We start from the raw sequence: 27,492 nt of genomic DNA, 5'->3' as shown, positions 1-27,492 counted from the left end.
GCCCTTGCCCTGAGGAACCAGGACAGACACAGCAGGCAGTGCCTCCATCACTGCCCTGCACCGGTGGGGACAGCTCTGCCCCAAGCATGGCACAGCTCAGGGCCAGGCTTCTGCCTGTGCCATCACAGCCCTGGTCCCAGTGGCTCTGCAGTCATGGGCCTGTGCAGATGTGGCATGTGAGAGCCAGGTTGCTGGGGTACTGCCTGAGTGCCTCAGCAGGGAACTGTGGGGCAGGCATGTGCCTGAAACCTCTTGGGGACTTGGTGTCTCCTGCCAGGGTCTCACAGCCCCCCCAGACTCTCACTGAGTTATGCCTTGGATTTCAAATCAGACAAGCTGACTCTGTGGAGTTACTTTACATGAATTATTTGTAGAACAACCCAGGATCAAGATTTTTTTTTTATTTCATAAAAACCTATTTTTCCAGAGGCGCAAAATTCATGCACTCTTGCTGTCTGCCTATCCCGAGGAACACCTACCAAAAACCCCTAAGAAGAGGGGCACACAGAATCACAGAATCAATTCAGTTGGAAAAGACCTGAGATCATTGAGTTCAAACATTGACCAAACATCGCCTTGTCAACCACGGCAGCCAGTGCCACATTCAGTCATTTTTGAACATACCTGGAGCTTGAACCCTTTCAAAGCAGGGAGTGAGTGCCCTGGCTGCTCCTGTGTTCCTGGGTGAAAGAGTGCTGTCCTCACCTGTCTTGGGTAGTGGGAGTCCCACATGATGAACGTCCCTCAGAAACAGGACTGTGTCTCCTCTTTGCACAGGCAGTTTTCTTGTGGAACTTCTGTGGAAGACATTTCTCGAACCCTTTTAAGACCAAGCACAGGTTGTGTGGTGCTGGGCTGCTGATTCCTGCTTCTTGGTGCTGCATTGCCACTGAAACTGGCCATGAGCCTGGCTGCCTTCCTGCTCTGCCTGTGATGTGGTTAAAGCCCTGGGATCAGATGCCCATGTCCTGGCAGGAACCAGGAAACGTCGTACAGCGTGGTGCCGCGGTTCCTGCTCTGGCCCGTGGGGACGAGGAAACGAGTGGCCACTTTCCCTGCAGGCCGTGGTCAAGCCTTTCATCCTGGTTTTGCTCGCAGCGCTGACATTCACACAGATCCTAATTTCTGCTGCCAGCGTGGCAAAAGTCTTGTGGGCACCTCTCCAAGCACGTCCTTCGCCTTGCCTCATCTTGTGTCGATCAATAGGCTGCTCGGGGTGTGCTGCTCACTGTAGCCTCGCTGCTGTCAGTGGTGTCCCACCCATGCCCACCCTCTGCAGTGGAAGGAAGGCAACCAGATGTTCCTCATGGGCTCAGGAGACAGGAACATGGAAACAAAGCTTGGCCATTGTTCACGTCTCATACTGCTGGTGTGCTCTGCTGGGCCAAGGAATGCTGCTGAAGCACAGCGTGATTAAGGGCCTTGCAGCACTATTGTGCTGGGACTTTGCTAACCAGGCCCAGAGCAATCCTGCTGAGGGCTCAGCAGGAGATGGATGGACATCTTCCACACCAGACTTTAGCTTTTGACTGGGATGTGCATGTTGGTGAGATGCAAAGGTATCACAGCCCAGCTCTGAAGTTTTTCAGTTTCCTCTGAAGATCCTTAGCACCCTGGCTGTTTGCATCGTATCTAGTGCTCCCAGCAAGAAGAATGGAAGGAGGATATGAAAATGAGTAATTATCTTTAAAAGTAATCCAGATGCACTGGCTGACCTTTCTTTTGTGTACCCTGAACTGCTTTCCATCTTCCTTGCTGTGGGTTCTCAAAATCTTGGAGAAAATGAATTTTCAAAGGAGGAGGGAAGGAGAAAGCAGTGAAGTCAGATGGCTATTTCACAACATGTGAGATCTCTTGTTTAACCGATGGAGCAGCAGCCAGCCTGTTTCTCTTGGTGTTTCTGCCTATGGTGCTGAAGCTTTGCAGGGCAGCAATGGGGAGCAGCCAGTGGGGCAGAGATGGACATTAGCCTGTTCCCAGCCACTGTTCCTGCCTGCAGCATGCTGAAATCCTGGCTCCACTGCCTGTTTACGAAAGAAAGATGTTTGTTTTGTTTTTTCGAATGGTTCCTGTTCCCCAGGAAAGTGAATTTTAAGCCTTTCCAAAGTTTTTAATTAGTAGATTTGTTAGTGCTGGTTCAGACTGCTGTCCCTCCCACTGCAGAGGGGAGCAGTGCTGGCCTGGAGCTGTGCCTGGGGTGGGAGCAGTGCTGCTGGAGGGGTCTTTGGTCCAGCCAGCTGCTGGTGGGATGACCCGTTTTCCCCTCCCATAGAGCTGAGGGAAGGCACAGAAGCAGGGGCAGCTCTGCACAGCTCTGCAGACACCTGGCAGCCTTCAGTGGCTGACAGACACGTGTGGCTGGGGTGGGGGGGACTTCTCCAGACAGAGCAGCAGGAGTTTGTGCAGTGTCAAGGACTGTTCTGCGGTGGGGATTGCTGCAAATGACTGCCCTGCCCTTTGTGTCCGCATGTGGCTTTATTCAGAGATGGCACTTGAGGGAGTGAACTTTTTGTCTGTCCCCACTTCAACCTCCAGCCAGCTTTCCAGCTCCGTGTCAGGCACGGGACTCCTTTAGCACACAGTGTTCATTCGCAGTGAAGCCTCTGGCAGCTGTTTTCCTTGGATGCATTCCTTAGATCAAGAGTCAGCACATGTTCACTACGAGACCTATTTGGTAAATGGGCTGAGAACAGAGATAATCTTAGACTAGTTTGGTTTTCATGGGAGCACTGACACTGCTCAGTTTGTGTTTGAATGCTGATTTGGAGCTGAAGCATTGGGCTCAGTCATGCAGCTCCTGGTCACATTGTTGTCACATGAACATGGATGTGCACATAATCTGGTAGATTGCCTGTTGTCTGCGTGAGGAGGTTGTACTGTGGATGAGCAGGAGAAATGGAAGAAATTCAGTCATTCATAAAAATGAATAAACAAATCTTTGTTTAATATGTACTCCCAGACCGTTTTACCTATGTCTTGCTTATGTATCCTAGAGAAACTTTTGTGCCTAGGGGCTCTTGCCCTTTTCCCAAAGCCTGTTATCATGAAGAGCTTTGGATATTCTGAATGCATTCAAGGTGTAAAAGGTGCTGGGGAGTCAGTTTATCCCCTCTCTGATACAGGTGTCCCCTTTGCCCAAAGCCTGAGCATCTGTGTTGGGCTATTGCAGCTGAGCTGCTTTGGATGCTTTACCAGCAACTGTGTTTAAGTCACTATCAACAGAACGCTGCTTTGCCTTACTCAAAATATCACATTAGGTGATTTAACCTGATATCCTGCATTTAGCAGGCAGATTAGTGGCAGTTAAAATGCAAAATCATATGCCACTGGTAATCTATCACCAGCAGTGAACCTCAGGTAATTGTCACTTAGTCATCAGCACTACTCAGTGTCCTGGACATGCTCCTACTCCTTTCCAGAGCTTTCAGAGAGCACTGCTTGATGCTTTTCTGACCATGATGGAGGCAGCAGTGGTGTGACCCTGACTGAGCCCTGCCTTGCCCATTTGGAGCCTGCCCCAAAAAGCAGTGTAGTGATATTGTCCCAAAGGCCCTTCTCTGTCTTGTGCTTCTCAGATATAAATTCATTTTTGTCAGAGCACTGCAACTGCCAGTTAGATCAATTAAGACAAATCTCCTGTATCTGAAGGAAGAGCTGAGTGTGAAATGGAGGAGAAGGGAGGTTCAGTGCAGGATCTTGCACCCCAAACCACGTGCTAGCTGAGGTGGTCAGGCTGGTGGTGCTGCTGCCTTTGGCCTCTGGAAACAGCTGCACATCGTTGGGCACAGCTCTAAAACTGCATGCAGGAGTTGCTCAGAGAAAATCCAGCTCGAGGAGGCTTACAAAAATGAAAAAGATTAAGTACCTAAACACCCACGCAGTGCTTTGTGCCTTCACCCTCTCCAATAGCAGGGGATTGGGCATCTCATCTGTGCCACAGCTCAGCCCTGTGCTGCCTGGGATTTGTGGGTGCTAATAGCAGCAATCCAGTGCTCCTGTACCAGCAGAGATACAGCGTGAAGGCATGTTGTCCTTGCCGTGTGCTATTCCTATGGAAGAATAATCCATAAATCAAGATATTACAAGGCTATTTAGTGATTCTTCTACTGTTATACATGTGTCAACAACAAATAAAAGAAGCATTTGATGGCGTTAGTCCATGTGCCAGGAAATCCTCCTGGTTCCGTTCCTTACCTAAGGAAGGGGGGGACCTAAGGCTATTTGGCTGAGCAGGCTGTGCTGCGATGCTTCTGCACAGGCAGCGTGTTCTTCCTGAGCTCTGCCAAGAATTTGCTTGTCACAGAGATGTGTAATGTGATTGCAGTGGAAAATACATGCAAATGTTTACCCACCTCTTTTTTTTTTTTTTTTTTTTTTCTTCTTTCTGGAGGGGAAGAGATCTTGATTAAACAGTAATTAAGAGTGTTTTGGACAACGTGAGGCAGTCTCTCTCCCAGGTGCTTAATAAGTGCCAAGACTGTTGAGTGAAGTGTTTATTTAGCATAGTAATAGGAGGAGGGTTTGCCAGGCTCCCCAGCACCCAGGCTATTGTGTGATCAGCCCTGGGTGCTGTGTGAGCCACAGGCTCTGTCCCATCGAAGGCAATGCAGGGGAAGAAAATCAGCTCCTCTTCCTGTTGCTTCCCCCCAGTGTGTGGGACAAAGCTCTCCCTCCCCACAGAGGTCTCAAGGTGAGCCCAGAGCTGCAGGTGGCAGCCCTGGGACTGGGCTGTGTCCCTGGGATGATGAGTCTATCCCTTGGTGGGGGACAGACAGCAAGCTGGGCGCTGCCTGCAGTGGGCTTCCCTAAATCCTAACTAGTGCAGCACAGATCAGCTTTTTCCCTGCCCACTGCTCCTGGATGGGACACCCTCCCCCAGACTCTTTTCCCACTGCTATGAGCTTTATGGGTCTGCCTCTGTCCTTGCCAGGCTGCAATAGTACTAAAAAAACAGTACTAAAACTAGTACTGGGTAGAAGTTTCCTGCAGCACTGAGGTTAAAGGGTGGAGAAAGCATCTTGTTTTGTATTGCTGGTATTTTTTTTCAAAGATGCTGTTTGCATTGATAGATTTTTGGATGATGCTCTAGAAAAAAAAAAGAAAAAAGAAAAAAAAAATCAATGTCCCAGTGATTGTACCAGGAAGGGCAGTCGATTGGTGAAAAAGCTGCAGCAGGCATATTGGGAAATGGATTTTTCTGCCCTCCAGACATTAACTTGAAATTCTTTGAAATGAGGAGAAAACAGTGTGTGTCAGAAATGAAAAATTAAGGAGGTTAATGTGATTCCTTTTCCACTTTTAATTTCTTTGAGAGAGCCCTTGCCCTAGCTGCACTCTGCCTTGCCTGTCCCCACTGCCCGGGGAGTGGCACTCCCTGCCGTGTCACTGCAGGCTGGCAGCAGGGCCAGTGAGGCAGTGTGGCAGCAGTGGGTGTGCAAGGCCATTGCTGTGGGTGTGCAAGAGCAGACACTTCATGGCTAAGAGTGTTGTGAGTGTTGCAATAGCTGGATCTTTGTGGAGATCAGCTGTGGGACTCGAGCCATTTGCTCCACAGTTAGTGAGCACTAAACTGGGGTCTCTCCAAGGGGCAGTGGAGTGTTTCCTGTGCCCAAAAGGCTCCCAGTTTTAACCTGAGGACACATGCTGGTCTGTACATGTGTGTGCATTTACACACATGTGTGCTCCCTGCTGCCTTGTCCCGTTGCCCATGGCACAGCACGGTGCTGGCCAGTGCTCCTGTCTTGGAGGGGAAAGCTGAGCAAGAGATTTCATGCAGTTTTTTTTCTGCTTTGGGTAATTGTCTGTGCTTCAGCCTTTCTAAACAAAATGCCTCTTTCTTCCCTCTGGGGACCACTTTCCCAGTCCCTTGGGTGGTCTTTTTACGCGGGTTTTTATCCACTCTGTGGTAGGCTATAGGCAGCTCTCCAGAGAGCCGGAAAAACCTCTGCTTGCCTTACTCTATTGCAGAGGAGAAAAATGAACTCCCAGGGACTCGATTTTGGGAAATTAAAAAGCAAGAAGAACATTAAAAAAGGACGTAAATTACAGGAGGTTTTCTCTCCCCCTGAGCTGCAGGGAGGCCGATTTCCCTGTGCCCCCAGGGCTGGTTAGTGTGAGCCCCCCTCTCCCTGCACTGCAGCAGCCTGCCCAGGCCAGGGGATGCAGACATGCTCTCATTGAAGAACAAATTCCTGCAGCTTCCTCTGCCTCCATGCTGGGTGCTTTCCACTGCCCCAGGCTGGCAAGCTGGCATCTTCCTTGGGATTGTGGCTGTGGTCAGGATCTGTTGGTTTTCTCCTCGTGAGAGGTGTAAAGGGACAATGGTGTTTGATGGCTCTGCGTGACCAAAGAGGATAGAGGACCAGACAAAGTTGCACTGTGGAGAATGGTCTTTGCACAAAGCACATTTTGGATATAGTGAGTGATGTGCTAGTCAAGCCCTGTCTTGCAAAAAAGGCAGAATAAACCTTTAAAGAGGCTGAAGGGAGGAGAAGGTGGCATGAAAGAACTTCTGAGTGAGGCAGGCTAGAAGAGCAGGCTGTCCATGTGGGAAAGGAGTGTTGGGTTGGTCCCTGGGGGTGCTGGCCAGCCTCATGCAGTCATGTGTGGAAGGCAAAAAGTTCGTTAGAAAGCAACTAATTGCATTCTTCTAGGGCAAGAGCTGGGGGTACATAATGGAGCTAGCCAGCAGTTTTGGAGCTGGAGTACCTTGTATATTATGGTGCTCTGATACATCCCTGAAGTTAATGGTTATGGGTTGTTGTAGAAGCCAAGACAGAAATGGATTCAAAAGGGACACAGGTGAGTTCAGGGGACAAAAGTCTGTTTGGTCGTTGGGGATGAAGGTTTGATATATAGTCAGTCCCTAAATACATAAACATGAGGAGGGAGGGAAGGGATTAATCTCCAGTTTCTTGTATTTTTTCCCTAAACACTGGGATGGTTGAGGCCAGCCCTGGCTGGACAACCATCCCTTGGCCATGGGAAGAGGCTCCAGCATGGGAGCACAGCCGTGCTGGGGACCATGGCCTGCTAGTGTTTGGAACAGCTGGGGTTTGGCAAGGACACACTATAAGAGTGGATCTTTCTTCACCCAAATTGGCTGAGCTATGTGGGTGTAGGCCAGGGCAGGATTTGGCACATTAAGTTTATATGATGGCTCTAACAAAGAGCAGACGTGTGTTTCCTCACCTTCACTGCCATTATTTATGGTGTAACTAGAAAGCAGAGACAGCGGCTACTTCACTTGTTTCCATCTGCATGAAAGTTTATCATTCGATTCATTTCTCTATTTTAGCTTTGTGGAAGTGAAGGAGAAAATCACCAAAGTTAACAGTGAGGTAGTGGGAACAGCGAAGGACATATGGGTATGTAAGGGAAGCAGATGGCCTATCTGACTAAACCACATCATATAAGTTTATGAGTCAGGCAGGTGCTCTTTCCTGCTGTTTTATAGTGATGTCTTAAGGATTTCCCTTTTGATATACGAGGGCAAATCGTCAGCCGAGCCCTTCTCTATCAGAGGCTAATCCAAAAGTAAATCACTCTAAAGCAGCAGGAGAGAGGTCTTGCAAGGCACCCACTATAGAGATATTCTTTTGTTATAAATCATCAGTCGTGTTCTTAGGGGATTATGCTGGAAAAAGCAAACAATATAAAAAGGTCAAATACAAATAGTAAAAATGAAATAGTTTGTTGCATTATTCTGTCTGTTCACAGAGGAGATACTACTTGGCCAGGAGAAGAGATGGCTCTTCAGTCCCAGTGGAGTGTGGCTGGAGCTGGGGATGGGGCTGGGTTTAGTTCTGCTTGGTGTGTGAAGGTGTGAGGCAGGTGGGGATGTGTGTGGGTGACCCTTGATGCATGGCTGGAGCAAGGAAAGAGGTTTTGCTCAGACATCTGTCCCTGGTCTGAGCTTAGCACAGCCTGGCTAATGTGTGACACTGTCTCACTGCTGCTTGGGTTGCTGCTGGGGAAAGCCCTCTCACCACGATCTGCGTGATCACCCTGGGCATTAAACTGCTTTGCTGCACCTCCTGGTGTAGTATCAAAACTTGAGGGAAATATAAGTGAAAGAACATGCCCACTGCTGGCCAGCCATATGGATGTGCTGTGGAGAGCTGGTGGTGATGTCAGCTCAGTGGCACGTCCTGCTGTGCACTGAGCAGCGCTTCATTTTGCAGGAGAGATTTATTCCTTGTGCTCCTAGAACAACCTGAGCCTCTGCCTTGCCAGGTAGGGGCACAGATCCAGGCCTCAGGCTCTCCTGCTGGGAAGGTGCTTGGCAGTGATGCCCTTGGGGACTGTGGGCTGTCTCAGCTCTGTGCTGGCCCTTTGGCATGCCCTGGTCAAACCCTGGGAAGCAGAACCAGCACCCTGTTAATAACTGCCTGCGGCTTATAACATTTCCAGAAAACTTGGTTTCTCATTTGGACGATAAATGCCAAACTGTGTTCCTGCTTGTTGATGCTGGGAATCTCAGCAACAATTCATACAGGTCTGGGCAACCTGGGACACTGCTCTCTGCTCTCTTACCTCTCTCTCCCATTGCAGCTGGCCCCAAGAGGTGTTTCCCATGTGATGTCTGAGTGGGCTGCATGTCTCTGTGGGAGCAGAGGTGATGCTGGTCTCGTGGCTTTTACACTGTCATAGGGCAAAGGTGTGATCTAGGAAAGGTGCAATGCCAGGAAACAGCTGTTGCCACTGTCTTCTCCAAATCTCAAAGTTTAATTTATTAATGATGTGAGTAAAGCCACCAGAGCTGTGGCTGGGGGCTATGACATATTTTGGCTCTTTACCCTGACATCCCAGCATGGCAGAGTGGCAGGTACCACACAGAGGTATAAACACTGCTTGGCTGCCCACAGCCTGAGGGAATCCCTTTTCTGTGGCATCCCTGTTTTCCCTGCCCTCTGAAGGAGGGAGAGCTTGCTTATAGCAAGGGCTGGGCTCTGCTGGGGTGCTGCAGGCTGGTGTGGGGCTGGCAGGCAGAGGGGCAGCTCTGGGGACGCTCTGTGCAGCAGCTCAAAGCATCTGATGCCACGCTGGTGGCCACTGCTGCCTTCCCCTGCTCCACATGTCAGATCAGTAGCAGCATCTCTGCTGCCAGACCATGAGCATGTGCCTCTCTGCAATTATGTTGAGGCTGTTGGCTGTCCCTGACACAGCCTCGGATTAGGAGTTCCTGTCCTGACATGCTGACAGGTCGGCTGTGCTCGGTGTCCAGTTAAGTGTGCAATTCACTGGCACATGTGTGCAGCTGCTCCTGCTGTGCTGCCCAGCCTGCTGGCAGGCTTGGCCTGTGCCCTGCATCCCTGCAGCCCCGTGCCCTGCATCCCTGTGCCCTGCAGCCCTGTGTCCTTCCCCACAGCCCTGCGCCAGGGATCCAGTGTGCAGCAGGACTCAACCAGCCCAAGGCAGGGCTGAGGAGAGTTGCTGGGTCTGCAGGACCATGGCACTGCCTTCCAGTGAAGCTGTGTGGGCAGCAGGCTGCTCCCCTGGCTCTGGGGTCTGTTGCAATCCCCTCTGCAGCCCCACAGAGTCTGCAGCCTGGCAGCAGTGCTGAGTACAGCAAGCAGTGCTCTGTGAGGGCACATGAGCTTCCCTTAACCAAACAACCATTTTTGTCTCCTATACCCCCATTTTCCAGCTCCAGCAGGCAAAGCTGAATGTTCAGTGTTCACCACTTTGCATCTCCAGTTTGTTCACAGAGCAGCTCCACCACCCAGCCTGCCTGATGTGGCTTCTTGGAGGAAAATCAGTGCAACCCAAGCCTGTCACAATTGAAAGAAACAAGGTCAAATGCAGGTTGCAGAGGCATTCCTAACTCCTGAATGCTGGATTTGGGATGTGGAAATAATGTCCTTTTAACATAGTACTTAATGTTTAATGCAGTTTTATGAGTCTATGGGAGCACAAATGATCTCCTTTCCTGAGCTTAACGTTTATAACTCTACAACTGATGAACTGATTTTCTTTGAATTCAACTTCACTTTAAAGCACCAACTGTGTTTTCTTCAGCCTTGGTTCACTTTTTGGGTTTTGTTGAGGCTTCAGGAGCTCTGAGCCCTTAGAGCTGGAGAGTTTTGAGGACTGTGGCTGCAGCCAGCTGTGGGCAGGTGTGGAGCAGAGGTGGCTGTAACTCTGCTGCTTCTACTGGAGCTGCTTTTACAGCTCCTTGTTTAGGGGGTAACTATGTGAAACCAGTAACTCTGTAAATCAAGCTCATGTTTTTTTCAAAACACGGAATATGCTTTTGCCCTCTAAAGCGAAGAGAGTGGGAGAGATGGAGAGTTTGCATCAGAAATATTTCTCAGAAATAACCAAGAAATTCTGAATTAAATCTTCAAATCAATACATCCAGTCCAGCGGGTGTATTTGCCATGGAAAATTGTGGTTGATCAGTTAACCCTTGGTAAATTTATAAGTAACTGAAAATGAGACTTGCTAGTCAGACATTTCAATCTTATTAGTGGATGAATCCATTGCCTCTAGTGCAGGCAGGTGCCAATGAGGATGTGGCACCCTGTCTGGGCTGAGGCTTGGGGTTGCTTGTGGGTTTTACCCTGAGTGCTTGATGGAGGCAAAGGGGAGACTTTTGTAATGTTTCCTTTTCTCTTTGAAGAGAAACAAACCCAACAAGCCTCCTGGGAAATGAGATGCATGAGGTCAAGCAAACGCAGTGTGATTGCACTGCCAAGTGTTGAAAAATTAAAATATGCAAAACTTCACCTCAGGTGCACAACTCTGACTCTGCCCCCTTGTGCATATTCATTAGAACACAGCCTCTAATTACCTGTCCTGAGAGGTGCAAGCCATGTGTGTCCATGGGTGCTGGCGTGGGGGTCCTGCTGCAAGCACAGTGCAAACACAATTCCCAGGAAGGAGTTAATATTGGTCTGTCTACAGATGTCCTGATGGAGTGAAGGCAAGCAATGATATTTTGTATCATTTTGATATCCGGTCTAAATTAGGCCCGAGGGAAAGACTGTGGCCTATTTAACCCAGCATCTGTCAGTTATCATTATTTTCAGCCAACTTTAGTAGCTCCAAGTATAAAATTTATATCTGGGGGGAGGAGAGGGAAAGAGGCTAGTAGAAGCTGGATTTGGCTATCTCAGCTTTTGCTGAAAGGATTTGCAGTGGCTTTTTAGGAGTCATTACATGAGGTAAGAAACCAATTATTGGGGTCTGCAGTGTGGGTGAAACTGGCTCTCTGGTCACCAGCCAAGAGCTGTGTGGAGGGGACACACAGAGGATGAAGGGAGGGTGTCAGCGAGGCTTCCAAGGATGAGTTCCAGACCTGGATAGTGGGATTTGGTTAGTTATGTCATGAGAAAAACTGGATTTTGCTCATAATATAACCTTGCAAAGCATTCCCACAGATGTGGGTGGCCTTCCTGCTGAGCAGACTGTGAGGTACCAGACAGGCTGGGATGTCTGGGGCCTTGCTGATGGTGCTTCTGCCACCACGGGGAACGTGGGTGTAGGGCCAAAGGAGAGCAAGGGCTGGTGGGATGCAGCTATAGGAGAGGCAAATCTCCTCTTGGTGGGACTTTCAATAGAGATGAAATGCTCCACACCAGCCCATGAGCTGGGAGCACCTCACAGGGATGCTCAGACCCTCCAGGCATTGCATTTCCATCAACCCCTGCACAGGTGAGAGCTGCTGGAGCAGAGTGGAGCTCAGGGTGGGACAGTGGTGCCTGCTGGGATCTGCTCTGGCGTGCTGGGGATGGGAATCTTGCATGACCTGACCTTGATCCTGGTGCTTACCAGAGCAGATATGTTGGTGGTGTGTTATGTGGGATTCCCACCCAGCGCTGTGTCTGTGACACATTGGGAAAGGACATGTCCAGCCTCCTGTGGTGTTGCAGGCTGCAGTCAGGCAGCTGAGCAATTTTTTTACTTGCTGTCATTGAAACCAAGCAGAAACCCTGAACTCCTGAGGACTGACTAATGCAATTGCCCTTTTATTTCCTGATACTTCCTTGAGAAGCAGAGGGACTCTGAAGCTTATGCTGTCGTAAATCCTTGCTCAGGCTGCAGGCGTCTAGCTTGGGTGCAGGAAATGGAAACTTTAGTGGCTGGAGGGAAACCCAAACCTCATCCTTCCTAGCAGCCTTCTCTGTGCTGTGTGGTGTAGTAGATGCTCTGTTTTTCACACTGGGATGTGCTACACAGATTTTGTTGAAACAGAGACCAGGAGTTCACATCTGCTGTATGGCAACACCTGGCAGTACTGCTCCTTCTTGCAGCAGGTTGGGGTAGAAGCTACAAACTGCTGGTGACCACAGTGATGCCTTTGTCACCCATCTGAAACCTGCAGACTCTGTGGAACTGCTGGTGACCACAGTGATGCTTTTGTCACCCAGCTGACTGCAGACTCTGTGGAACTACTGTTTGCCCCTTGTGCTGGGCTGGCTCTGGACAATCCCTAACAAAATTTACTTTAAATTCTCCAGAAGTTATAACAATTTCATTGCTCAGCAAGAAAGAGCTCCCCTGGTCCCAAGATTTGGGGTCAAATCAGCCTCTTCCCAGGATGTGGTGAAATAGTTCCTTCTCTTGCCTCCTGGTATTGTGCTGTGATGCTTCTTGTCATATTGCTGGGCTGCCTCCTCTCAGGTGTGGCCTGGAAGGGTCAGTGGGGAAGCAGCATGGTGGGAATGTACTTTTGGGTGACCAGAGGTGGGTTTGCTGTCCCAGCACGTCGCTGTCTCTGGGGTTTGGGGTGTGCCCATCCTGGCCTTATGCAATCCACGGAAGCGCCGCGTTGTGTAATGCTGTTGTGTAAGCAGGGCACGGGCGGGTGTCGGGGTTTCGGCACACAAACCATGCTCTGTCATGCTCCCTGCCTTTCCCCACCTGCAGCCTGGAGGGGATCTGCCCCAAGAACTTCCCATCCACTCTCCTTGGGGTGTCGCAGGGACAGACAGCAGAGGCATTTCCCAGATGGTGCTGTTGGTGGAAGGGTTTTCTTCAGGCTGCGAACAGTTGGCACTCGTGTCTGACTCCTGCTCCCGAGTGTAGCTGCACCTTTTACAGAGACGTGGCAGAGCTCAGGGCCATCTTTGCAGGATGTGAAGCTGCCAGTGTTCCTGGACACTAATGAGAGTGTCTTTGCAGGAGACTCCTTGTTCAGGCAGCACTGCCTCTCTCCCTGTCCTCCTGCTCCAGCTGACATTACCATGGCACCGTGCTACCTGTTAAAAAGCTGTCTTGTGGAGGGATTGCCAGCCCTTCCACAGCAGTGCCACCTCAAAGGGGTGCTCGAAACAAGCTCTGAGGGCAAATCTATCCCCCTGCCTGTGATCGTGCTGCGGTGACAGTGGCACGGTTGGGAACATGGTGAGCAGGCTCTGAATGTCAGCACATTGTTCCTAGTGAGATACGTGTCATGTCGCATTAGCTCAGGCCGACAGCTACCGGTGGGAAAATATTTCTGTGAGTTCCTCGAAGTGCCCTCACCTCCTACAGGCAAGGACTTGTGCCTGGTGAGGCGGCAGCAGAGCTGTGCCCAGCCATACTGGGGGAGCAGGGAGACCATCTGGTGCCTGCATACGTGGAGAGTCACCCGAGTGTTGTAGCCAAAGGACAAGCTGCCTGTGCTGGGAGCATTCTCATGGAGAGTGTGTCTGGCTGCTCAGAAGACAAAGCTCAGTTTTATTTCTTGGTAGCCTCTGCTCAGGGGAGAGGAGGTGGGGTTAGCATGACTTATTTGGTGAAATCCACCGTGCCCAGAATGAAGGGAGCAGCTGACAGCACTGGGAGCAGAGGAAACCCTCTTGTTCCTGCCTGTGGGCTGCAGAGGTCAGGAGCTGGAAGTGTTCTGGGTGGTTCAGGAGCATTTAGAGCAGGGCAAGGCAGTCTCTTGTGAGTGCAAGGAGCTGCTCAGCACTACACAGCTGTGTAACGGTGCAAGGATGGAGCTGGAACAGGGCTGCTGTGGGGGAGAGATAAGACAGAGGAGGGACTGACTGCAGCCCGAGGGCAGAGCCCCAGCGCCTCACTGGACTGAGAGGCTTTTTGGTGATGGTCCCTGTCCAAATCCTCATGCCCTCATCTGCAGAAGCATCTCTTCACCCATCCCTGGGACTCCTGTGTTCCCCTTGCAGCTTCCTCGATGCTCTGGGCTCTCAGCTCCCCTCTGGGCTGACTCAGCCCTGCCCTGCCTGCTGGGCTGGGGGCTCCAGCCTCGAGCTCTGCCTGCCTTCCTGACATTCTTACTTCAGCATCAGCTTTTCTGAGCCTTCCCTCTTTATTTTCTTCCAATGTCAGAGAGGTGAGTAGGTCAAACGCTAATGCAGTATTTCTTTCCTTTTGTAAAGTGTACCTAGCAGATGAGGAGTGTCAACACCGATTTGTTTTTCAAGTGTTTCTGCAGGATTATTTTCTTGTTAAAAGTGACAAGGAGGTGCAGAACTGTCGGCCTTTAGCCAGAGATGTCATCTCGTCTTTGTGTAGGTGAACAGGCACGAGATGACAGAGCACCTTTTTGTGGGAAAGATGAAAAGTTGAGCCCAATTTAATAATTTCCTTAAGAACCAAAAGGAGCACATGCTCCTTCTCTTTCCCTAGTCCTCAGTAATGAGAGGCTGGACAGAGGAAAACCCTCTTAGGCCATAGTTAGTGCAGTGTGTTTATGCAGAACTGCTCTCAGTGCTGAGGGGATAGTTTGAACAGGGCTATCTATTCATCTCTGGCATTTCAGAGTTCCTCTGCATCTTTTGACAGCAGAATCTGATGATGCTTTCAGCCCAGATAAGGTGCTCCTGTGTAGCTGACAGGATGGACCATGTGGGGAAACCATTCTGTTTCATTCCTGTACTTTTAGGACCTGCCCAGGAGGCTGCCCTGTGCTGGGTGCTGCCAGCCTGACACTGCTGCTGAGCCCCCTTGCAGCTCCATGGCCTGGCTGGCTTTTGTTCCTGGTAGCAAGTGCCCACTGGAAGCCCAGCATGTGGCTTTCTGTGAGCCCAGGCTGTGGCCCTGGCCTGTGCCAGGGCTGAGGAGGAGGAGGGAGCAGGGGTGGGCTGGGGGTGTGACCCTGCTCCTTGGCCACCCTGGCCATAGGCTGCCCTTCAGCTTGTGGCACTTCAGGGAGTCAAGCAGACACTAAACACTTGCTTGGGTCCCTGGTGCTGATGTTTTCTGGCTGTTAGAAAGACTAATAACTGACTTGCCACTTGACACAGTGGCAAAGGGGCTGACTGTGCTTTAAAAACCCTCTCCCCCTGTGCTCTGTACAGCCTCTGGTGACCCTCCAGGAAAGGGAGCCTTGTTGATCAGTGTTATTGGGTCTGGGATGGAGCTGAGGGAGCTGCACTCCTGTGGATGGCATTGGCTCCAGCCCAGGGAGTGAAGCTTGGATGGTGTGGCACAGTGCAGCACCAGTCCTGGGGCTGGTGTGGGACCAGCTATGGGGTTTGTCATCTGGGGATTGGAGAGTCCAGGACAGCTGGAGACATGGCTGGGTTCCAGCTCCCCAGACCACATCTCCTTTGCTGGATCCACACTGGTTCATACTGGTCACCCTCCCTATGGTGAGTCTGCTTCAGGGAGGTGTCAGCCGGCAAGAGCAGAGCTGTGGGGAGGGAAGGGGGTGAATCAGTGCATTCTTTTGTCATGCTTCCAAGTCTAGAAATCCAGCAACTTTGGAGAAAGCTGTATTTAGAGGAGCAATAAAAAGGCAACTGACTCACATGGAAACAACATCAGTGGAATAAAAGGGGAGAGGCTTGGATTGCTGCAAGGAGATTCTCTGGTGGGGGAGTATGCTTAGCTCTGTGGTGGTGGACATGCAAGTATTGAAGCACCCGAGATGAGTCTGGCCTTGTGCAGAAAGGAGTTAGCAGAAGTAAGTAATGTATAGACACCTTCCTGTGAGTTCTGGCTTCATTAACAGTGATATCATGCCTTGCTTTTAATAGCTTCTGCGATCTCGGGGCAAAGTATTTTTTAAAAATCCAGATAATTCTTTTGTTTGAAAAAAAAAAAACCACCCTAAAAGCCCTGAAGTGACCTTTCATTCTAAGTGAAGGAGCAGGCAGGCTGATGGCTTTTTCAGATAGGAAGAGTCAGGGCAGAGCAGCCCGGGCTGGCCAGCACTCCAAGGCGGGAGCGCTGCCGGCAGCACACACTTGGCCCTATTGTCTCTGCTTGTATGGACTAGTCGGTGGGAAATGAGGTATTTCCTCCTTGCAGCCTGCTGCGTTGGAGTGCTGGAGGCTGGATCTGCCCTGCCCTGTGCTGTGGTGCAGCCCTTGCAACGCCAGGCTTTGGGGAGGTTCTTGTGTGAGCAGGATCAGCGTCTCCACCAGGTGTCTGGGAGGCTGTGACCCTCTGGGGCTGCTGGGGCATCATAATTTAAACATGTTCTGATTAGCCTGCACTGTAAATCCAGCATTTTAATTCTTTCCATATGTAAGATCCAGTCTAATAAGCCAAAGTTTAAGACCATGCAATCTATTTGGAATAACCATATGGATTAGGAGTCAGACTGTGCTTTTCTGCTTCTTGTATTTACACTAATAGAGAGACAGTTGCTAATGTGCATGTAGCTTGTGCTGGTACCCATTTTTTAAAAATATGACACCAAATGGCTTGCATTAAAATATTTGAGAAGCAGTAAAACTGTGAAAGTTTCTCTCTTGCGCAGACACAGACACATCTGTGAAATGAGGCGTCTCCAGGCAGCAACATTTCTGTCCCTCCCTGCAGGCTTATCACTGGGGCTGGAGACTCCTGCAGGGTGCTGGGATGGCCCAATTCCCCCCTAGCTGCACCTGCCTGGCCAGTGTAGACCCCCTGGGCACGAGGGAGAGTGGCCTTTGGGGCAAGTAGGACCTGGCTGGATCCAAACCCCTCCTGCAATGTCAGGAACCGGAGGAACCTGTGGCTGTGGAGAGCCTGGGGCTGCCTGTGGTTTGGTTTGGCATGTGGTGCTGACTCTGTGGTGTTGTCACCCTCCAGTCTTGGGTAGCAGCTATGCAGGTTGGCTCTGCTTCCCCTCAGGAAAGGGGAAGACCTTCCCCTCTGAAGGTCTCACTGAGTTCAGGGGGAACAGCACCAGTCCCTGCTGCGCTGAGGGAGTGATGGGGCAGGGATCAGTGTCCTCTGTCCTTGTCTCACAGCCTTCTGTGGTGACCAACCATGGCCAGAAGCCTCTCCCCTCTCTTCGAGGTGTTCCCCTGGCTGTTCCCAGGGTACCAAAAGCACCCAGCCCAGGTTGATAAAGCAGTTGGCTTGTCAAGGGAGCTGGAGTCAGACCTGGGTCTGTGTCAGCCCTGGAAAGCATTTCCGAGTGGGAGTTGCACTCTGTCATCCTTCATTTGCTCAGACAGAGAGGAGGGAGTCAATGTGAGACATGGCAACTTCTTCCTCCCTGTCTCCAGCATTAATCTAAATGCCAAAATGCAAACCTTTTGGAATGCACTGGTGCTCTGGAGAGCACCATCCTCTAACCCCACATGGCACAGAAATATCCCCAGGTAGCCTTCACAGGCACCCAGAGCTGCCTTGCAGGTGCAGAGAATTTCTGCTGCTCCTTGCCTGTGTTGGGCTGTACTGAGGAGCTGCCTGAGGTGAGCAGGGAGCCTGGGGAGACATTCCCAGTGCTGGGCTGGAAGTGGTTTATTGAAAGGAAAGGATCATATTACACTCAATTTTTGCTGAGTTTATCTTGGTTTTTATCAGATTACACACAGGATAGCTCATCAATATTGTGATCCTGCTGACATGTAAGTGAGCCGCTGCATAATTCATGGCTGCTGCAGGGCTCCGGCACTGGGAGGCACATATTTAATTAGGCACCTCACCATTCCAGTCTTCTGGAGCAGCCCCAGGATCACACCCGTGGAGATGGATGTGGTGGCTCTGCCTGTGCAGCTCCTGGTGGCTTTGGAGGAGCCATGGTGGCACTGTCCCCAGTCCCAGCTCGGGGGCAGAGACACTATTGTCATGGCAGCATGGTGAGCAGCACTTTCCAACAGGGTTCTGGGGAAGGGAAATGTCCCAGCAGAGATGAGAGGTGCCCTTTGGAGAGCAGGGGTGGTGAGGAATGAGGGGTACAGCGTATCTTTGCACTCCTGTCAGCTGTAATGTTTAACTCTGAGAAATCCATGTTACCCATAAGAACACCCCGTCCTTTGTCAGTCTTTTCAAGTTTAGATTCTTGTTAAGCTTTCCTTAACAATTGGAAATTTCTCACTCTGGTCTCACTCATCTCCTTCATCTGGGCTGGAGAACCAAGTCACTTGCTGGCTCTGCTGCCCCTCTCCAGACCAGCCCAGCTCTCTGGGATCATTTTCAGACCCCTCCTCAGAACCTCCCTCCCATGGCAAGCAGGATCCAGCAGGGCAAGGACCATCACTGGCGTTCAGAAACTGACCCTCCCCAGAACTGGCCTCTCCTCTGGCTGTGTCTTCTCTGTGTATCTTCTTCCTCTCACAGTGTGCTTGAAAATGTGTCTGGGATAGGGAGAATTCTTTTCCATTTTTGTGGTGCTTCCCTCCATTAATTTTCTGGTTGTAGTACATTACTCATGGATAATTAAGAGTGAGCTATTAATACAACAGTTAATATTCAAGTGCAGTGAAGAGGAGAGAACAATAAGTCAAGGAATCATATACTACAAGACATTTTAGTTTAGTGATGCAATTTTTTTTTGCTGGCTTTGGCTATCAGAGCATAGTGCTGCTTCCATTTAAGTATGGTCCTGAGAACTCCATTTATTGATAGAATACAAATAGGACATTAAATCAAGGGAAGTGAATTTGAATTGCTGGTCATATATACAATTATAAATGGGATTGGCTACTTCTATCTAGTATCTTGTATCTTAAGTTAGGAGAATTATGTTAGGGACTGCTAAAGAGAGCTTGAAGTGTCTTAAAATTAATGAGATTGAAGTCTGTCTAGGAAAAAAAAAATCATGTTAAAATGCAGCTCTCACTTAGGGTTGAAGAGATGGCTCCATTTCTCTGAGAGAGCTCTTCCTCTGAGGTCAGTCTCAGTGCTCTCCAAATCCTAAAGGCAAATCCCCTAATTTCTGTAGGGAGAAAGACCCACCAACTGGGCAATGTAATTAAACCTAGGCACTGTATGGATTCCCAGCTGAGTAGCACCAAAACAAATTATTTACTGGTATAATGGCTACATCATCCAAATGGTGACAGTGTCAAGGCCAGAAGCTTTCCTGGCCCTGTTGTGAACACATGTGTGTGACATACAAACAGCTGCCATTGTCAATGAGGAGCCTGGAGTACAGCTGGAGGTTTGGACATCCTCAGACACTCAGGGCTTGGGAAATGGCAGGAGCACTGCACAGCCACCAGTTCGTGGAGCAGTGTCCTGCTGTGGAGCTTCTCCATTCCCAAAGGCTGGAAAGAGTGAGTGTGTGTGCAGGGGGAGAGGTGTGTGTGCAGGGGGAGAGGTGTGTGTGCAGGGGGAGAGGTGTGTGTGCAGGGGGAGAGGTGTGTGTGCATGGGGAGAGGTGTGTGTACAGGGGTGCATGAGCCTGTGGCCAAGAGCAGGGATCTGGGGCAGGGGGAGGCTTCAGCAAACAGCTCCTTACCAAAACAGCCCTGACCTTTGCAGGGCTGGAGCTGTCTGATGCAACAGGCTGAACCTTTCCAGGCTTCAGCTCCAACTTGAAATGCTTCAGAGCAAAATTGATGGCCTCAGAGCTTGCATCCAGTGCTTTCCCAGCCGCTGTTGGGGATGGGGAGAGGGTGCTGACAGGGAGCCACAGTCTCTGTTGTTCTCCCTTTGGGGCACAGAGGAAGAGCTGGGGGCACAGCAAGGGACCATGGGGTGTACTCTGGGGTACCAGCATGGTTTGGATGGAAGGGTGGAGGTATTAATTTTGACCAGAGGTGAGAGTCAGCATGTTCCTAACGGGGATTCATCCCCAGTCCATCGACATCAAGCGGGAGATCATTTGCAGCACCTCTGGTGAGTGGGTTGGAGCTGCTGTGCCCTGAGGGATCAGTGCTGAGAGGGCTCCTTGCTGCCTGGCTCTCTGGCAAGGCAGCGTTAGTTACAGAGATGCTGTTGTTTCTGTGTCCTGTGGTGAATAAAATTCAACAACTCTTTATTTCTGAATGACAGCCCAGGGACTGCACTTCTGCTGTGGCTCGGTGTGAAGTGGCTTCATCCCAGCACAGCTCCTCTGGGGCCTGAAGCCCTCGATTCATTAGTTGTCAGGCTCGTAGGTGGATTCTGCATTAGGCCTTTAATTTAGTGTATTGCCATGGGCTACTGACCACATGACACTGCTCAAATGTGAGCAAATCTAACGAGGATCCAGGACTGCTCTTTAATTTGGTGAGAATAACAGAGTGAGCATGGGCCTGGAGATTGTTAATCATGAAGGAAAACTGGCTGAAACCAGGTCAGCTGGTGCTGGTTCTGAGCACAACATGATGGAGAGGGAGCACGGGGGGAAGACTGGTAGTGCCATTCCTCCGGTGACAGAAAGCTCTGTGGCCACAGCAGCCTTCACTGCTGGCTTTTCCCCTCCTGTAGCTGAGCACTGTGGCCACAGATCCCACTTGGTGTCCAGGATCTGGGGGGCTGTGCTCATGTCCCCAGCCCAGGGTGGTGTTGCAGGGTCTGGCTGTCCCCTCGTGCCATGCGAAGGGGCAGGTGCTGCTCCCTGGCTGTGACAATCTGGGTGTCCTTGTGGGAGCTGGTGGCAAAGGCCAGTCCCAGCTGCCACCTGCCTGTCCCTTGGTCCTGCGCTGAGTCATGGAGCACAAAGGCCCCGGAGTCACTGGCTCCTTGGGGGAGCAGCAGCAAATCCCCACAGTTGGATTTGTTCTGTACAACAAACAAATCCACACTGCTTTCCTGCTGGCTATTCCTGGCTGGGGCTGGCTCCCCTCAACACATGGATTTACTGCATTATCCTGGAGTGGTGCCTGAGCTCAGCTGGCTTCTTTAAACCATCCTTTTTTGGAGGGGTGGGCTTTGGGAGAGGGGCACAGGAACCCTCCGCGGTAATTCCTGTTGACTGCAGTGACCAGCGAGGCAGAACTGATCAACTGCAGGCTTCCCTGCTGCCGAGCTCTGCCAGCAAAGTGCTTACATCTGCTTTTACACTAATGGGAACTTTATGGAGTGGCGTGTCCCCACCCCAGGAGCAAATTCCAGCAAGGTCAGAATCCAGAAAGTTGCCACTTGACACCGTCCGTGAAGCTCTGAGCCAGCCGGAGGAGGCCAGGTTGCACAGAGGATTTTCTGGGGCAGCAGATCTAATGCTGTCACCTGCAACTGATAGCCTGGAGGGCCCCTCAAGATGTCCCACTGCTGCCATCCCACTCCCCAGTGGCACAGCTCCCTCGTGCTGGGCCATGGGTTCTGGATGAACAGGGTGGCATCGGGCAGCAGTAACCTGGGACATGCCATGCACAGGGAGCACATGCTGTGTGCTGAGTGTCCCAGGTACCAAAACCATGAAAAGATTGCTCTGAGGCCCTGCATTTTCCTGAATTTAATAAATGACCATCGCACATTAATTTTTATTAAGGCAATGAATAGTTTAGTTTGTATAGAAGAGAATTTGCAGAAACATAACTTGCTTCTGTGCAAGAGTTACTGTTCATTTTTCAGGACACACAATCAGCCTGGACAAGGCCTGCTGAATTGCTGCTGCTTTGGCAGCCTGAGTGTGAAGGATTATGGAAGCTCTCCTATTAACTGTCTCTTTCTTAATCTAACATTGCAGGGCCCTAATTGCTTTGACTTTGAGTAAGGAGAAGATGGTTTCTGAAGGGTTTCTTAAGGGTGTCCCGTGGTGCTGTGAAGATGGTTTCTGTAAGGGTGTCCCATGTGTGTCTGGTGGCCCCACACAGGGCACTTGGGGTCAGGTCCCTGTCCTCCCTGTGTTTATGTGCTGTTGTATGTCACATATTGCTCTCCTGGGATGTTGGTCAGGTTTTGTGCAATGCAGGTGGGGTTGGAGCCACCTTCTCACTGTCCCTTTCCTGAAGAGGGACCAGCCTGAATGAAGGGGCTCCTGCAGCCCCCCCAAGGTGTTCACCCTGTGCTGGCTGCTGTGGGTACTGAGCAAGGCAGGAGTGCTAATCTTCTCCTTCCTTCACCTTGCTCAAAGCTTTGTCTGGTTTCAGCTCTTTGAAACAAAGCCTGTACCACCCTCTGGGTGCCCCTGGAACAGGGATGGCCAGGATGAGTGATGGCAGAGGGTTCTTAGCTGCCCCTGTCCTGTCCCAGGCACAGCTCCAGTACACAGACCACCATCCTTGGGACCCCTGGCCACAGCAGGGGACAGGCAGCTCCTGCAATTCCTCATCCCTGGAGCTGTGACCACCAGGTCTCAGCTGGTGGGAGCGGGTTCAGCTCCCTGCCTGATGCCAGGAGATGGATGCTGGTGGTGATGCCTGGAGAGGCTGCTGTGCCAGCCCAGCTCCCCAGCTCCTCCCGCTGCCACTGTGGTTTGTTAACTGAAAGGCGATTTCAGAGCAGGCAGCGGTGAATAAATTCTGTTTTTCCCAAGCATTTAGTGTTGCTTTCAGTTTGCTTTGATGATGTCTTCTCACAACTAGTGTAAACAGACTGCGCAACGGGGAGCACTCACATGTGTACAAGAAGCAGCACATGAAAGACAGAGGCATCTTGAAAGCCATAATAACGCTCTGAGTGCCAGTTAAAGGATTTGTCACTAAGAGCACTTTACAGATAGAAAGAACTTATTAACTAGTGTGACTAACAGCTTGCAAGGTTTAATTGATGTGTGTTTGTTGTCCTTTCATATCTCTCCCCCTTGTCTTCCTCTTGGCACTGATTCCAGCAGTTGCTGGTGCAAGAGCAGCAACCTCAAAGCAGCCTGAATAGGTACCAGAAATAAAAGGGAGGCCAAGCCCTGCCCTGAGTGCCCCTGTGTCTGGGGTTGCAGTGGCTGTGGGAGCTCAGCCCCAACATCCGGATTCCCCCTAGGAATTGGGGCTGGGCCTATTTTCTTGCTCAGGGTTCTGTTATTCCTCCCCTAAGTGACGCAGAGTTTTTGAAGATAAAGCTCTTCAATGCATGAATAGGATGGATAATGAATGTTTCTGCCAGACAGACTGCTCGTTGCAAGATTGATTGACTATTAAGGTCATAACGCAGCAGCCACCCACACGAAGCAAACAGGCTAATGTTAGACTCCAGGTTAAGCCGAGAGTTGGTCAGCTGTCCACGGGCACAGTGGGGGCTTCCAGTCATCTGTCAACAAGTGATTGATTGATGTGGACACCTTCCAATCTTATTCTGATGATTCTCAGCAGCTTGCCTGCCTGGTGGCCATTTTTCAGGAGTTGGCAGCGCTCAGACCTCCAGGACTCCAAGCGATGACTGCATGGGGGTTAACCCTTTCCTTTGATCCCAAATGCCTTTGTTGTGGGCAACAACAGCAGTGCATGGGTGAAGGATTGTGTTTGTGAGCCCCAGTTACGAAATACACCGTGAAACTCCCTGAGTGAGAGCAATGCTTTGACTTTCAGACGTTTCTAAGTGAGTTGGCCTGAGCAAAGCTGCGAGTGGAGATCTGCAGAGGATCATCTAGAGCGGGGCAGGTACAGCACTGTAACCTGGCTTCCTCACCACAGCATCCTTCATGGGCATTTTAACATGCACTGGGTAAACTGTGTGCATCAGAGCTCCAGCAGCAGCAAGGCAAATCCAGGTGGGAGTGAGTTTGGTATTCAGAAGGGAAAAAAAAATATTATTGGCATGGACTTGTTCTGGTGTGAAAGACAATGAGTTAAGAGACCTCTTTTGATTTTAAGGATTTCTCTTGGTTCAGTGCTTTGAATTCACCAGAATTTTGTTGCCTGGATGCTGGCTTTACGTGTGCATGAAGAGGACTTAAATATATCTCTCTGTATTATTTTATGTCCATGTTATACTTGGTGTGTGCCCACACACGTGCTGGTGGGAAATGGAAGTTACACATGCCGTGTAGTGCACGTTTGCCATCTGCAAACAGCTTCAAGGGTTCTTTGGTTGCAGCGTGTGACCTTGTGTGTTTCCTTGTCTGCTTTTCAGCAGTTTTAGTGTAACTGTTCTGGAGGGCCCTGATGCCTGACTTCACCTTTCCATCTATGGTTTCAGCGTTCCTAACGTACCCTAAAACCCAACTGTGGGGAAACGTCAAGAGCCTCTTCTCCACGAGTTGGATCTTTATGTAACTCAAGTTCATTGTTGAGTTTTGATGGTGTGATCCAAGCCTGTAATGTGGCAGAGCTGGCACGGAGCTATTGAAGGTGACAGGAGAGCTGTGTTCAGCTGCTCCCAGTGCTGCTGTGTTGTTGTGCACACCCTTCCCCAGCCCCAGCAGTGGGCTGCAGCCTGATATTTTTTTCATGGAACATGGTGCTGCAGGCCCTGATCCAGGACCATTTAACGCCAGTCTCTCAACTGGCTGAGCAGGGATAGGAGCTGCTGGGAGCTGGTCTGCTGTGGCTGAGTTCTGCTAATCCTCTCTTGTCTCCATGCCTTGCAGATGGTGATTCCCACTCGGATGGTGCCCCCATGCAGCACCACGCTGGCCTGGCTGCTGACTGTCTCCTGGATGCCAAGAACCATCTCCCTGTGCCAAGCTGGGCAGCATCCCATTCAGAGCTGCTGCCCTGGGCAGGCTCTGTGGCAGCAGCACTGACCTGCACCTGAGGGAACACTGTGCCCAGGACATTTGGTACAAGCTTCAGCTGGCTCTGTCCACGGGCAGGTGCACCACTGTCACACTGGTGGAGAGGCTTTTATCCCAGGCCAGCATCAGCCCCTTGGCCAGACAGAATAGAGCTGTGCTGGGGAGGGAATGAATGACCTGTGTGCCTGTAAACTGAAACAGGGGACTGAAATGCCATGTGCCTGCCGCAGAATTTTTCCAGGGCACAGCAGAGCCGTGTGTAGCACTTCAGCCCTCTTGTCCAGAGCTCTGAGGGCTGGTGGTCTGAGTGCACAAAAGGCCAGGGATTTATCTCTGGGGCCTTTTGTAGCAGCACCATGGCCTTCTCTTCTCCTTGCACACCCCACGTGCACATTTGTGTGCTTAGTTCCTGCTTGGTGGGGCAAAAGGACCTGTGTGGACCAGGGGAAGGTGTCTGAGAGTGAGAAGATGAGTCCATGAAAAGCAAGTTTCAGAGTTCTGTCCATGGAGCAGTATCACAAATTGCTTTTCTTCCCTCAAGCATCCTTCCCTCCTAAGCCTTGGCCAAAGGGCAGCGCCACTGATGGCAGCACAAGGTCTGAGCATTTCCAGTAAAGCTCTTTGCCATCAGTGTTCTTAGCATGTGTGTGAGATGCAAAGTGCTCCAGGACTGCCACGAAGTGCAGTGGAAGTGCAGATGTTGGTTAATCTGTTCCCATTTTAGCTTTTGTTGAGAAGTGGCTTGTTTGAGCATGGTCATGCCATGGAGCAATGGTAGGGCTGAAAGAACCCAGCCTAGGCAATTCATCCCTAGCAGCCTGTGTTCTCTGGACATTGAGTATCAGCCAAGAAGGGATGCTGCTGAGTGCTTTTCTGCTGAGTGCAGGTGGTAAAGAGTTGAAAGGCACCAGCTCTGCTTGCTGACAGCTCCCGCTCAACAGGGTGTGTGGGATTTCTATGAAGCAGCCCCAGACAGACCCTGAGCAGTGCTGATGGTGCATGGAGAAAGCTGTGCTCGGGGAGGGGCACCAGGGTGTCTCCTGAAGCCTATTATGTAGAAGGGAGAGGCCTGTAGTTATTTCTCCTTGACTGATCTCTGATTTGGCACTGACCATTAAAATGGTTTTGTGTATTGGAGAGTCACTCTAAGGGGGATGAACTCAAGACTTCAGCCACCCACAGTGCGCAGCCCCCCAGGCAGAGCTGCCCCTGGGCAGAACCTGAGCGAGGGCTGGAGAGCCTGGGAGCAGAGTGTGGGATATGGCAGCCCTGCTGATGGACAAGGGCTGGGAGAGAGCAGCTTGGCCACGCTGCCTGCTCTGCCAGTGGCCTCGGTGTCCCTGCGGTGTGAGTCCAGCCAGCGTGGCCTCGGGGCTTCTCCCGAGGCAGTGCTGGTATAATAACACTGATGAAAAGCTGATTAATCCTTGTGAACGAGCCGCAATAGCTTCCCTCTAGAACTGAAGAGATTACCACTGATTTGTCATTCTGATTGTTTCAAAGAGACGTGCAATTAGTTGCTCTAATTTAGCCTCGCTGCTGCTCGCTCACGGAGCGGCGTGACAAGGGTGCTGTAATCAGTGGGGCTGCGATGGCAGCCACTGGTGGTGCAGCTGTGCCGACACCATTTCACGTGTGGAGATGGTGCTGCGATGATTTCACACCGAAATGGTGGAGCTGTTTGAGGGAACAAGTGTTCCCACGGCTGGGTGGCACTGGAGCAGCAGGACAGGCTCAGAGTGTCCCGCTCTGAGCTGGTCCTGTGGTGTGTCTGATCAGGGCTCTTGCTGGTGCTGGTTGTCCAGGAGACTCTTGGGAAGACACAGGCTGCTCTCCCTAAAGCCCCCACGGGGTGATGGGCTGCGCTGGGTGGTGGGCATGACATTACCCTTGGTTTGATTATAAAAAAGAAAGTCGTAAGGAAATCTTATTTTCTTATTCTGCTCCCTCCGGCTATTGTCCCTCATTGCCAGGTGCTATAAAACCAGTCCCAGGTACAGGAGAAGGGGGTATTTGCTTGAGGTTACCCATTTCTGAGGACTGCCTTTGCTCTGGAAAAGGTACAAAGCTGCCACAGAAAATGAGGAGCTTGTGGCTCAGCCCCCCAGCTTGCTGCGCTGGGTCAGCAGCCAAACCCCTCTGGGCAGAGAGGAGGGAACACATGGGATTTCAAAATGTGTCCATTTTCAGTGAGACAAATCACTTAAAAATTCAATTCAAAACGAAGAAAATAAAAATGCTTTAAAAACAAAACCTGCCTGTGGCTATTTCTTAGTTGAAGCTGTCTCTTTTTTTTTTTTTTCCTGGGCAGGCATTTTGTTTCTGGAGCAAGCTGGCTGTGCTTGCTTGGGAAGGTCTTTGAGGGGCCTCTGAGCAGCTCTGATGCTGGCCACCAGCAGCCCATGCACCTCGGCCGCTGGCCAAGCACCACCAGGCAGCTGCTCAGCTCATGTTCCCGGCCACAGCATGGCACAGCCCGTGTCACTGCAAGGTCGTGGTTTTCCTGGCCCCTCCAGCTCAGCTGTCAGCTGTCGTCCCCCACTGGGCAGCAGCCCTGCACCCTGTGGCACCCAGGGGACCCCACCTGTCGTGTGTGTCCTGAGGCTGTGCTCTGGTCACTGCTGGGGCAGGCGTGGCACTGGCCCTGCACTGGTCATGCTGCCCGAACAGCTCGGCTCTGCTGCCCCAGGGACAACACAGTGCCCCCAGCCCTCATTGTCACCATCCCCAGGCGGTGCTCAGTGGCAGCTCCCCCAGCATGGGTGACATCCCTCTCGCTCTGCACTGCTGCTGTGCTGGTGACAGCTGATCCAAAGGGCAGCCGGGGTCTCGACAGTGCC

General features: G+C 51.0%; 1 protein-coding gene across 1 annotated transcript in view; it reads left to right on the top strand.

The window, feature by feature from the left end:
* The window catches only part of MN1 (MN1 proto-oncogene, transcriptional regulator), a 79,956-nt gene extending 53,051 nt beyond the window's left edge, over window positions 1-26,905 (top strand). Inside the window, exon 2 of the mRNA XM_085075705.1 lies at window positions 24,506-26,905. Within this exon, the coding sequence (XP_084931831.1) occupies window positions 24,506-24,672 (167 nt within the window). The 3' untranslated portion in view covers window positions 24,673-26,905. The remainder of the gene's footprint in view (window positions 1-24,505) is intronic.
* Window positions 26,906-27,492: the final 587 nt, after the last annotated feature.

Source organism: Lichenostomus cassidix, chromosome 15 (assembly GCF_008360975.1).
Source record: "Lichenostomus cassidix isolate B80296 chromosome 15, HeHo_3.0, whole genome shotgun sequence".
In the NCBI taxonomy this organism is placed as follows: domain Eukaryota; kingdom Metazoa; phylum Chordata; class Aves; order Passeriformes; family Meliphagidae; genus Lichenostomus; species Lichenostomus cassidix.
The sequence above is the reverse complement of the archived record's forward strand: the minus strand, read 5'-3'. Positions and strand labels throughout refer to the sequence as shown.